We start from the raw sequence: 13,044 nt of genomic DNA on the forward strand, positions 1-13,044 counted from the left end.
CTAACTGGTTGTAGTTATACATATGCTGCTTTCAACGAATCAGCAACTCGGAAATGTCAGTGTTTTCTAGTTCCGACTAGCATATGAACACGGCATAAGCACTTCTTTGACACTTCTTCCCACTTCTATGACATGCCTAGTTAAATAAAAAATACAATAAACATGCTCAACTCTGATGTTGTTGACAAAGGAAAAGGAAAAGGACCTCTATAACCAACCTGCACTCAGGGGTAGACGTAACATAGTAAATGTAAATCCGGAACATTCCGATTATTATCTGTTACGTTTAGTATGTAATCTATTAATTTGTGGATGTCCATCATCCATTTCGTATGATATCTTAGAAGTTACAATTCATTTGATATGTTACGTTTCACAAAACATATATGTTACGAATTTTGATTTGTTGTTGCTAACGTTAGCTAGGTGGCTGGGTGGCTAATGCTAACATTAGGTAGGTGGCTAATGTTAGCTAGGCTAGAGGTTGAGGTTACGAGATAGGTTAAAGGGTTATGGGAAGGGTTAGCTAACATGCTAAGTAGCTTGCTTAGTCCCCTTCTGTACTCCTTGTTCACCCACGACTGCGTAGCCAAGCACGACCCGAACACCATCATTACGTTTTCTGACAACACAACGGTGGTAGGCCTGATCACCGACAACGATGAGACAGCCTATAAGGAGGAGGTCAGAGACCTGGCAGTGTGATGCCAGGACAACAATCTCTTCAACGTGATCAAGACAAAGGAGATGACTGTGGACTACAGGAAAAGGAGGGCCGAGCACGCCCCCATTCTCATCGATGGGGCTGTAGTGGAGCAAGGTCGAGAGCTTCAAGTTACTTGGTGTCCACATCACCAACAAACTATCATGGTCCAAACACACCAAGACAGTCATGAAGAGGGCACGACAACGCCTATTCTCCCTCAGGAGACTGAAAAGATCTGGCATGGGTCCTCAGATCCTCAAAAAGCTTCACATCTGCACCATCAAGAACATCCTGACTGGTTGCATCACAGTCTGGTATGCCAACTGCTTGGCATCAGACCGCTAGGTGCTACAGAGGGTAGTGCGTACGAACCAGTACATCACTGGGGCCAAGCTTCCTGCCATCCAGGACCTGTTTACCAGGCGGTGTCAGAAGAAGGCCTTAATAATTGCCAATGACTCCAGCCCCCCTAGTCATAGACTGTTCTCTCTGCTACCGCACAGCAAGCGGTACCGGAGTGCCAAGTCTAGGTCCAAAAGGCTCTTTAGAAGCTTCTACTCCCAAGCCATAAGACTCCTGAACAGCTAATCAAATGGCTACCCAGACTATTTGCATTGACACCCCTTTTTCTTTTCACGCTGCTGCTACTTGCTGTTTTATCTATGCATAGTCACCCCCGCACATTGACTCGGTATCGGTACCCGCTGTATATATCGCCTCGTTATTGTTATTTTATTGTGTTACTTTTAAAAAATATATTATTTAGTAAATATTTTCTTAACCAACAATGCAGTTTTAAGAAAAATAAGAGTTAAGGGCTTGTAAGTAAACATTTCACGGTAAGGTGTTGTATTCGCCACGTGAAAAATCAAATCAAATTTTATGTTTCACATTTGTCACCGTACCGTGAAATGCTTACTTACAAGCCCTTAACCAACAATGTGTTTTTAAGAAAAAAAGAGAGTTAAGAAAAATATTTACTAAATAAACTAAAGTAAAAAATAAAAGAGCAACTATAAAATAACATTTGATTTGATTTGAATTTGGTTTGGTCGCCAAAAAAGTCTTACTCAACCATATATACCAAACGTAACATATCATACTCATTTGACTGTAAGTTTACTATGTTACGGATAGTTTTATAAGACCGGGCTGCTATGACAGTATTTTCGGCAGTTATATGCAACAACAAAACAGTGTTCATTAAAAACGAATCTATTAATATATTTTTGTAGTCCAATTTGTTTATGAGCATGATAGCTATACTTTTAAATGATGGTTGACGCAGCTTGTTTGCCATTAGCCAATCAGCGTTTCTCAACGAGTTGAACGCATGTGAACGCACACAACTCCAATTTACCGCTTCACAACTGATGATTACCACCTTCCCACTTGGTTATGAACGCAGCATTATTATATTCGCAGATCGCGTCACTCGATTTTGGGTTGGGTTGCAGTCGTTTGTTAATTCAACTGATAGCTTTCCTAGTGGGTAAATGCCCTTAAAGATACACATTCGTCTAAAAATGTTAGTCTTTAATAGATAGATTAAATATGGATTGAAAATTGGTTTTAACAGTGGACGTACAGTAGGCTATTTCTGCCGTTCTATTATTCATGGCTGCACATTTGTACAAAACCTTTGTTTGGCCAAATGGCCATGTCGATCAGGTGGCCACCGGACTAATCCTGAGAAATGATTTCAAGGGGTAGATCGTTGTCATTGAGAAGGGCATTGTTACAATACCACTGCAACAGGTCTCCAGTAAAGACAACATCAATAATTGTGGAACAGGAGAATGTAAATTAGAGAGGCGCTCGTGCGTATAATAGACGGGGGCGACAGAAAAAGGAATAAACTTGATCCGATGTCACTGCTCTGTTGGGTTATCGAATACGTGAGGGATTTGATATCCTCGAATCGAAGATAGCAGTAGCCAACGTTGCATGCGATACGGAGCCAATATGATGCCGGTGAGTTATTGTAACAGACTACATGTTCCTTTGATGTGCGTGTTATGATTTTGATTAGACAATACAGAATTGTTTAGAATGTGCCCTCACTCCTTAGGCTATGTTTTATCTAGTTCCTCAGCATCTAGTTCTCTATTATATTGAGACAAAGGCAGGATGTCCACACAAAATCTGAGTAGGATTTTAGCACACGGACAATCAACATGTTGCTGGCAACAGTGGCAACAATAGCAGGTTCTGTAAATACTGTATATTTTTGTAATTTAGCAGATTTATAGGAGCAATTAGGGTTAAGTACCAAGGCAACGTCGACAGAATTCAGACCTAGTCATGTCGGGATTCGAACCAGCAACGTTTCGGCTACTGTCCCAAAGCGCTTAACCGCTAAGCTACCTGCCGCGCTTGTAGCCTTCAATTTTCAATTGATCACTGGCTGCATTAATGACTTTCAGTAAACCCAGTCTTCCAATCCAGGGTAATAATACAGGACAGTGGGCTATTAACTGTTTGTAACCTTACTTATAACGTTTGAATACCCCACATCTTGGCCAATGATGGGCTTCCTTGACCAGAGTGTTGTATACAATATTAGCGTGATTAACAATAGTGGAATCGGAGGTTTGCCTTCAAAATAAAAGACCCCATTGAAACAGATGAAAACCGATTAACATTGTGGAATCATGTCACAATTGTACTAGCTACTGCTAAACAAAGATGGGGTGTTATATAAATTCAACAAAATACGATAACTAGTTAATTTTACACAGAAGTAAAAATCTGTTGAAATTGCACTGCGGATGTATAGACTTCAGAATTGCACTGGGGGCATACATATACTTTTTTATTTAACCAGGCAAGTCAGTTAAGAACAAATTCTTATTTACAATGACGGCCTAGGAACAGTGGGTTAACCACCTCGTTCAGGGGAAGAATGTTTACCTTGTCAGCTCAGGGATTCAATCTAGCAACCTTTCGGTTACTGGTCCAATACTCTAACCACTAGGCTACCTGCTGTAATGTTAGGCTTCCAAAGCTATACGATACTACAGATAGCAAGTTAATTATCTCACATCTCAGAAAGGATGTGTAATGTTGTACTTCTTGTTGACGAAATTTGTGCTAATGTTAAATTTTTGAGCTACCACCCAATAGACTCTCATTCATTCCTTGACTGAGAGCACTCCTTGTCCCAGAATCGCCCAGAATGCACCTCATGGCCCATTGACGTAGCATGGGCAATGTTTCCCATCTCAAAAGTATATCTGCCGTTGCGAATGTCAAACTCCACTCTGTGAGGCACATCAATCTGCAGGTTAAGATTTTAAACTCCTAAATTGATAGTGCAGTTTGTTTAGGCAATTTCACAGCAAACTAGCTTCTTTACATGCTGATATTTCTTTGGTATTATTGTGTGTAGCTAAGTTTGCTAGTTAGCTATCTAGCCAAACAGCCAGCCCATAGAAAGCATTGCATTATGGATTTTGTAAACGACTTGAGTTACAACAGATTTCCACAATGATTTTCATTATTCCTACCAACCTTATTATAATGCCAAAATTAGAAATTTGTTCACAAAAATATTGTTCTCACATATTCGTTTTTTTTAACACTGTAAATTTTGAAGGAATGAGTGGTTTGGAGTGGATTTTTCCATCCAATCTCACCAGTCAACCTACTGTATGTGTATTGAACATGTACAGCCTTACCTATGGATCCTGGGTTCATGAAATGGGGTTCCAGCCTACTCCGTGACACCCACAGATTACAATTCTAAAGAGTTTGCACAAATATTAGTGTTGTAGCTCTTATCACGGGACTTTATTTTCACTAGTTTCATCTGTTTGCATCAGTTTCAATGGCAGACTTTTATTTTGAAGGCGAACCACCAATTCCACTATTGTTGCTCATGCTAATGTAGTTCAGAAATTCCATGTGTTCTCTGAATGTCTAGCTATCAGGTTCTGCTTTCTTTAAATCATATCTCATGACTCATGACATTTCCGAAATTAAAGAATGGTTTAAAATCATGCAGCATGCATATGAGGTTAACTGCCAGTTAGGCTACTACACCTTATTTAGCCAGAAAAACTTCAATGGACCACACACAAGTAAAATCCCAATTTAAAGGTTTGTGGTTGTCTGACACAAACTAAGTGTATTCTGTCCATACACAACATTGTTGGATGAAATGGTGATAATGTTTTTGACCATTGCCTTTTTGTGTGTAAATCCAATGAGTGTCAAGTTGATTGATTGTAATCTCGTAAAAAAACAACAGCCTCCCGAGTGGCACAGTGGTCTAAGGCCGTGCTTGAGGGGTCACTACAGCCCCAGGTTCGATCCCAGGCTGTGTCACAACCGGCCGTGACTGGGAGTCCCATAGGGTGGAGCACAATTGGCCCAGGTTAGGGGAGGACTTGCACCGCATTCAGCGTCACAAATAGAACTGACTTCTATTTTAGCGCTTGGCAACGCTGATGCTCGTTGGCGCGCGCGAGCAGTGTGGGTGCATTGATTGAATAACATGTATGTGTACATTTATTTTTGCGACGCGAGCGGTGTGGTCAGCATGTAATGATGAATAATGACTTTCCATAAGTGAAATAGGCTATTCTCACTGGGCACAAACAGTTTTTCAAATGTTTATTTTTTTGTGCTTTTTTTCTCCCCAATCGTTCAATCTGCCCAGAATGTATACCATGCATAGTCATATGAGAGGTAGTGTGAGCCTCAAATCTTAACCCACACCCAGAGCACGACTGATGTCACCAGTAAATAAAAATGTGTTCTTAACTGACTTGCCTAGTTAAATAAAGGTTAAATTAAAAAAATTAAAAAACACTTTTGGGTAAGAGACTTACAAGATCCTCTTTGCGTGCTGCAAGAAAGTGTAACTGAATTTGTTTATAAAACTGTACTATGCGAAACAAAATACAAACTAATCTTCTTACAAATTTGAACAGGCTTTCCTGCATTGCACTAATCTTTGTCAGTCGTAACCTGGATAGGGTTCTATGTTTAGATTATCCATGAGGTGGGTGCAGGCTTCCACACACAATGGGCACAATGGTATTCTATTATTAGCTGGTCTGCAGAATGGTAAATCAAGATATTATCTTAGCTCTTGAGTGTGTCACTTGTTTGGCTCCCTTGTGGTCCGGTGTTTCCAAGTGAGGATTTACTGTCCTTATAGACCTTGGACATGGTAGTGTACATGATTATTACTGTGTAACAATATACCCTAGTGATGATGTGTAAATTAGAGCCAACATGTCATCCTCAACAACATCTAAACGTTTTCCCTTTTCTTGTTCAGCCAGACACTGATCTTTAAAAACAATCTTGACTAATGAGTGGATGACAACAACAGTTGAACCTAGTGAAGAAGAAGATAGTTGCCTTCTCAGTTGTGTAATTTTGCTAGTTAAACATGGGTTGGAAAGTAGACACAAAACAAGAAGTACAGCTATTTGAAGAACAATGACCCTGCATTGTTAAACTGTAATGATGGTGAGAGAAATATAACTCAGCATGCCTGTTTGTTCCTCTTGGGAGCCCTATGGTGTTGGCCCAACATCTTGTGTTTCTTTATATAGGTCGAGATCCTGGAAAATTAGTGTTAGCCCTGGTAGAACTCATAAATGTGGTGCTTAGGTTAAATCTATTTCAGGCTGTTCCATCATGTGGTTATGTGAACGGAGAATATATTTTTACTCAACTTGCAAGGACCTCCTATCTACAAGTGATTATTTAGCATGGGCAGGGGTTATACAGATAGGGGTAAATAATAGATTAGTTTATAGGCTAGACCTAACTTTGTTTTCTGGTTCCAAATATCATTGATTAGCATTGTTAAACTCATCTCACACCTGAGGTTACAGAGTGCCTTTGCAACTGTTACTACCACTGTGACCAGTAGCAACCACACAGTCAGACACACATACACACAATCTTTCTGCTGCTACATTTAGGCTATTTATACATTCCTTAGGCGATTATTCAAAAGTACTGCTCCATGGCTGTGGTGGAGATTTACAATTACATTTCCCATTGTCCCAAATACCTATGTCAAAATGTAAACATTTGAGCGACTGGGTTGTGTTTGCTTTCACCCAGTACTGTTTTTCTGCTCCCAGAGTAACTCAGCACAGTGGGGGTGGGGAACGGGGGAGGGTTGCTACTGCTACGCTGATTCAATAGTAAAGTCACGTGAGCCTGGCCATATGGCCTGGGTCCAGGCCGCAGCTTAAAAACATTGGGAGCTGACTGGCGGGGGCGGCTCGCAAGCCTATCCCAATCTGCCAACATTTATTAAAGATCCACACAACCACAAGTCAAGGGTTAGTGCTAATATCTTTTTTAAAACATGGAATGGAGAGAATGATACCGCTTTAACTGAAAAGGTCCTTGTTTCAAGAGGGAACACAACAGTTCTTTGAGGTTGGACTCCGTAGGATGGCTTTGCCCCGATGATGCATGTATCGACAGATGCTTATTTGTTGGATGCTGTTATTGGCATGAATAATTAATGACTCCAGTGGGTTGGATTACTCCTGTAGCTTGTAACTGCCTTCACATCAAACTTAACTCTATTTCCAATTAATTAGCTTTCAATTTGTGTCCGTCATGGTATATCGACAATTCACTCAACCTGTTTAACCAAATGTAATGGTCAGTTGGTCCTATAACAACTTGTGTGTATCATTTCAACTTGTTCCCTTCCCATGCCTACTTTTGAGCACTTTAGCATTTTTAGCACCACAGCACAATAATTCACCAAGAATGAATGTCACAAAAAAGTTTATTTTGATTTCCTCAAGGCGTCTCATGCAAAGTTGTTTTTTGGAAAGAAATTTGCAGGCGCAAGAAGGGCTTTGTCAGTAATTACATTTCGGATTAAGACCACCATCCACGATTAATTTGGTCTACCCCTATCAACAGTGATTTATTCATGGTTACATGATAAAATACACAACCTTTTAGTTGAAATTTGTTAATAGAATGTCTTATAGATTCTCTAGTCCGAGTCATCGTGGTCAAATGCCCGAAGCCTATGTTTATGTCACCTAATAACAGAGGAACAATTTGCAATTACAGCAGATCTTTCCAAAGATCTCATGGCACTTAGCTCATCACCTTATCCTCCACCAATTAGAATCCCTATTGCTAATGAGGTTTGTTCTCAGTCACACTGATGCGCCATTAATGAGAAGCTTAGCCTAACCGATCTCATTAGATGCCCCACACTGTGAAACATTATTACATTTTTACCACAGACTAGACCTCGCAGGCCAATGTCTGATCGAAGTAGGGTTAAGTTGCCCCAGACACATCATGGGTCAGTTTTGCATTTCTAGGATTGGGGGAGGGGACGCTGATCCTAGATATGTACTTAGGGGAAACTTCACCCCCAAGCTGTCTGATCTGTCTGAATAGAAGGGAAATGTTGTGTTATTAGGGCTGCTCCCACACGCAAAGTCAAAGTGCTCTGCATTTCCCCTGTGTGAATCAGGGGAATTGTATTCATTCAAGCCGCCTGCCATAAGTGTTTATATAGAATCTATCCATAGAATTAGAATGGATTGTTTTCAATTCTATCGTGGCTTTATTAATACAACTACTGCCTATGCACATGTCTTATTCTGAAGACTGGAATTATCTGTATGTGGGGGCTACCTGGAATACAGTGTAGCCTATAGGACAAATTCTCTCAAAGGAAGTAAAGTATTCTATTCTACTTCTGGTTCTCCAAGATATTCAGTGGGGTCTAAAATTATTGACACCCTTGATAAAGTTTAGCAGTAATGACTGTATAAAATAATTCATACTAATACAATTGCTTAGAGAAAGAGATTTTGTTTAACAAGTCATACATTATTTTTAGGTAGGGGTCAAATTTATTGACACCCCTAAAGATTCTTATAAATAAAGTGTCAAAAGTTTAGTATTTGGTCCCATATTCCTAGCACGCGATGACTACATCAAGCTCCTGACTACAAACATGTTGGATGCATTTGCAGTTTGTTTTGGTTGTGTTTCAGATTAGTTTGTGCCCAATAGAAATGAATGGTAAATAATGTATTGTCACTTTTATTATAAATAAGAATAGAATATGTTTCTAAACACTTCTGCGTTAATGTGGATGCTACCATGATTATGGATAATCCTGAATAAATCCTGAATAATGAGTGAGAAAGTTAGAGGGGCTGGAGGCTGCATTTATTGTAGCTGGGGATTTTAACAAAGCAAATTTGAGATCAATGTTACCTAAATGTTTTCTGCATATTGATTGCATGACACGAAGGGCTAATACTCTCAACCACTACTACTCTAACTTCCGCGATGCATACAAAGCCCTCCCCCGCCCTCCCTTCGGCAAATCCGACCACGACACCATCTTGCTAGTACCGGTTTATAGGTAGAAACTCAAACAGGATGTACCAGTAACGAGAACCATTCAATGCTGGTCTGACCAATCGAGATTGTTTTGATCACGCGGACTGGAATATGTTCCAGTCAGCCTCAGACAACGACATTGATCTATACACTATAAATAAGTGCATTGGAGATGTCGTGCCCACTGTGACTGTTAAAACCTACCCTAACCAGAAACCGTGGATGGATGGCGGCATTCGCGAAAAACTGAAAGCGCGATCCACCAAATTTAACCATGGAAAGAGGTCTCGGGATGTGGCTAAATATAAACAGTGTAGTTATTCCCTCCGCAAGGCAATCAAACAAGCGAAATGCCGGTAGAGGGTCAAGGTGGAGTCGCAATTCAACGGCTCAGTTACGAAACGTATGTGGCAGGGTCTACACCAAATCACGGACTACAAAAACAAAAGCAGCCACGTTTCCAGACAAACTAAACACCTTCTTTGCCCGCTTTGAGGATAATACAGTGCCACCAACGTGGCTTGCTAACAAAGACAGCCCCCCCCCCCATGTCAGTGGCTGACACGAGAAAGATATTTAAACGTGTTAACCCTCGCAAGGCTGCAGGCCCAGACGGCATCCCAAGCCGCGTCCTCAGAGCATGCACAGACCAGCTGGCTGGTGTTTTTACGGACATATTTAATCGCTCCCTATCCCAGTCTGTTGTCTCCATATGTTTCAAGATGGCTACCATTGTTCCTGTACCCAAAAAGGCAAAGATAGCTGAACTAAATGAATACCGCCCCGTAGCCCTCACTTCTGTCATCATGAAGTGCTTTGAGAGGCTAGTCAAGGATCATATCACCGGCACCTTACCAGCTACCCTAGACCCACTTCAGTGGATTTTCTGATGGGCCGTCCCCAGGTGGTGAAGGTAGGAAACAACATCTCCACTTCACTGACCCTCAACACTGGGGCTCCACAAGGGTGTGTGCTCAACCCTCTCCTGTACTCCCCGTTCACCCACGACTGCGTGGCCATGCACGCCTCTAACTCAATCATCAAGTTTGCAGATGACACAACAGTAGTGGGCTTGATCACCAACAACAATGAGACAGCCTACAGGGAGGAGGTAAGGGCACTTGGAGTGTGGTTTCAGCAAAACAACCTCTCACTCAACATCAACAAAACAAAGGAGATGATCGTGGACTTCAGGAAACAGCAGAGGGAGCATCCCCCCCATCCACATCGAAGGGTCAGTAATGGAGAAGGTGGAAAGTGTTTTAAGTTCCTGGACATATATATCACAGACAAACTGAAATGGTCCACCCACACAGACAGTGTGGTGAAGAAGGCACCACAGTGCCTCTTCAACCTTAGCATCCTGTCGGGCTGTATCACAGCCTGGTACAGCAACTGCACCGCCCTCAACTGCAAGGCTCTCCAGAGGGTGATGCTGTCTGCACAACGCATCACCGGGGGCAAACTACCTGCCCTCCATGACATCTACAGCACCCGATGTCACAGGAAGGCCAAAAAGATTATCAAGGACAACAACCACCTGAGCCACTGCCTGTTCACACCGCTATCATCCAGAAGGCGAGGTCAGTACAGGTGCATCAAAGCTGGGACAGAGAGATTGAGAAACAGCTTCTATCTCAAGGCCATCAGACTGCTAAACAGCCATCACTAACTCAGAGAGGCTGCTGCCCACATTGAGACCCAATCACTGGACACGTTAACAAATGGATCACTAGTCACTTTAAACAATGCCACTTTAAATAATGGCACTTTAATAATGTTTCATATCTTACATTACTCATATCACATGTATATACTGTATTTTATACCATCTACTGCACCGCGATTTCTGTGTATTACAGTAGAAGTCAGAAGTTTACATACACTTAGGTTGGAGTCATTAAAACTAGTTTTTCAACCACTCCACAAATTTCTTGTTAACAAACTATAGTTTTGGCAAGTTGGTTAGGACATCTATTTTGTGCAAGACACAAGTCATTTTTCCAACAATTGTTTACAGACAGATTATTTCACTTGTAATTCACTGTATCACAATTCCAGTGTGTCAGAAGTTTACATACACTAAGTTGACTGTGCGTTTAAACAGCTTGGAAAATTCCAGAAAATTATGTCATGGCTTTAGAAACTTCTGATAGGCTAATTGACATCATTTGAGTCAATTGGAGCTGTACCTGTGGATGTATTTCAAGGCCTACCTTCAAATTCAGTGCCTCTTTGCTTGACATCATGGGGAAATCAAAAGAAATCAGCCAAGACCTCAGAAAAAAAATTGTAGACCTCCACAAGTCTGGTTCATCCTTGGGAGCAATTTCCAAACGCCTGAAGGTACCACGGTCATCTGTACAAATAATAGTACGCAAGTATAAACACCATGGGTGTCATGTCCTGACCAGTGAAAAGGGTCATTTTGCCATAGTAGAATGGTCAGGGCATGGCAGGGGGGTTGTTTTGTGTGTCTTGGGGTTTTTTGGTTCTAGGGGATTTTGTTCTAGTTTTGTATTTCTATGTTTCGTTTTTATGTTTGGCCGAGTATGGTTTCCAATACCATACTCGGCCAAAACAGTAAAACGAGTCCTTTCGTTGTCTCTGATTGGAAGCCATACTTAGGCAGCCTGTTTTCCGTATTAGTCTTTGTACCTTACGGAACTGTTGGTCGTTGTTATTTTTCTGTTTAAGTGTTCTCCTATAATAAATTAAGAATGAGCACTCTACACGCTGCGCCTTGGTCTGTTCACTACGACGCCTGTGACAATGGGACCATGCAGCTGTCATACCGCTCAGGAAGGAAACACGTTCTGTCTCCTAGACATGAAGGTACTTTGGTGCGAAAAGTGCAAATCTATCCCAGAACAACAGCAAAGGACCTTGTGAAGATGGTGAAGGAAACGGGTACAAAAGTATCTATATCCACAGTAAAACGAGTCCTATATCGACATAACCTGAAAGGCTGCTCAGCATGGAAGAAGCTACTGCTCCAAAACCGCCATAAAAAAGCCAGACTACGGTTTGCAACTGCATATGGTGACAAAGATCGTACTTTTTGGAGAAATGTCCTCTGGTCTGATGGAAACAAAATTGAACTTTGGCCATAATGACCATCGTTATGTTTGGAGGAAAAAGGGGGAGGCTTGCAAGCCAAAAAAACACCATCCCAACCGTGAAGCATGGGGGTTGCAGCATCATGTTGTGGCGGTGCTTTGCTGCAGGAGGGACTGGGGCACTTCACAAAATAGATGGCTTCATGAGGGAGGAAAATTATGTGGATATATTGAAGCAACATCTCACGACATTAGTCAGGAAGTTAAAGCTTGGTCGCAAATGGGTCCTCCAAATGGACAATGACCCCAAGCATACTTCCAAAGTTGTGGCAAAATGGCTTAACAAAAACAAAGTCAAGGTATTGGAGTGGCCATCACAAAGCCCTGACCTCAATCCTATAGAAACTTTGTGGGCAGAACTGAAAAAGCAAGGATCCTACAAACCTGACTAAGTTACACCAGCTCTGTCAGGAGGAATGCGCCAAAATTCACCCAACTTATTGTGGGAAGCTTGTGGAAGGCTACCTGAAATGTTTGACCCAAGTTAAACAATTTAAAGGCAATGCTACCAAAAACGAATTGAGTGTATGTAAACTTCTGACCCACTGGGAATGTGATGAAAGAAATAATAGCTGAAAGAAATCATTCTCTCTACTATTATTCTGACATTTCACATTTTTAAATAAAGTGGTGATCCTAACTAACCTAAGACAGGGAATTTTTTTACTAGGATTAAATGTCAGGAATTGTGATAAACTGAGTTTAAATGTATTTGGCTAAGGTGTATGTAAACTTCCAACTTCAACTGTAGGTAGTTGATGGGAATTGTTTGATTATTTGTTAGATATTACTGCACCATTGGAACTAGAAGCACAAGCATTTTGCTACACTCGCATTAACATCTGCTAA

The 13,044-nt window shown here is 41.2% G+C and overlaps 1 protein-coding gene across 2 annotated transcripts in view; it reads left to right on the forward strand.

Annotated features, from left to right (window-relative positions):
* Nucleotides 1-2,106: 2,106 nt before the first annotated feature.
* Nucleotides 2,107-13,044, forward strand: part of LOC106564779 (apoptosis-stimulating of p53 protein 2) — a 43,589-nt gene continuing 32,651 nt past the window's right edge. The window contains exon 1 of one of the 2 annotated variants that reach the window (XM_014131141.3): nucleotides 2,107-2,680. In XM_014131141.3, the coding sequence (XP_013986616.1) occupies nucleotides 2,654-2,680 (27 nt within the window). In that variant the 5' untranslated portion in view covers nucleotides 2,107-2,653. The remainder of the gene's footprint in view (nucleotides 2,681-13,044) is intronic. The other variant, XM_014131142.3, reaches the window with a different exon arrangement.

The sequence above is a fragment of the Salmo salar genome, chromosome 12 (assembly GCF_965601325.2).
Source record: "Salmo salar chromosome 12, fSalSal1, whole genome shotgun sequence".
NCBI classification, from domain to species: Eukaryota; Metazoa; Chordata; class Actinopteri; order Salmoniformes; family Salmonidae; genus Salmo; species Salmo salar.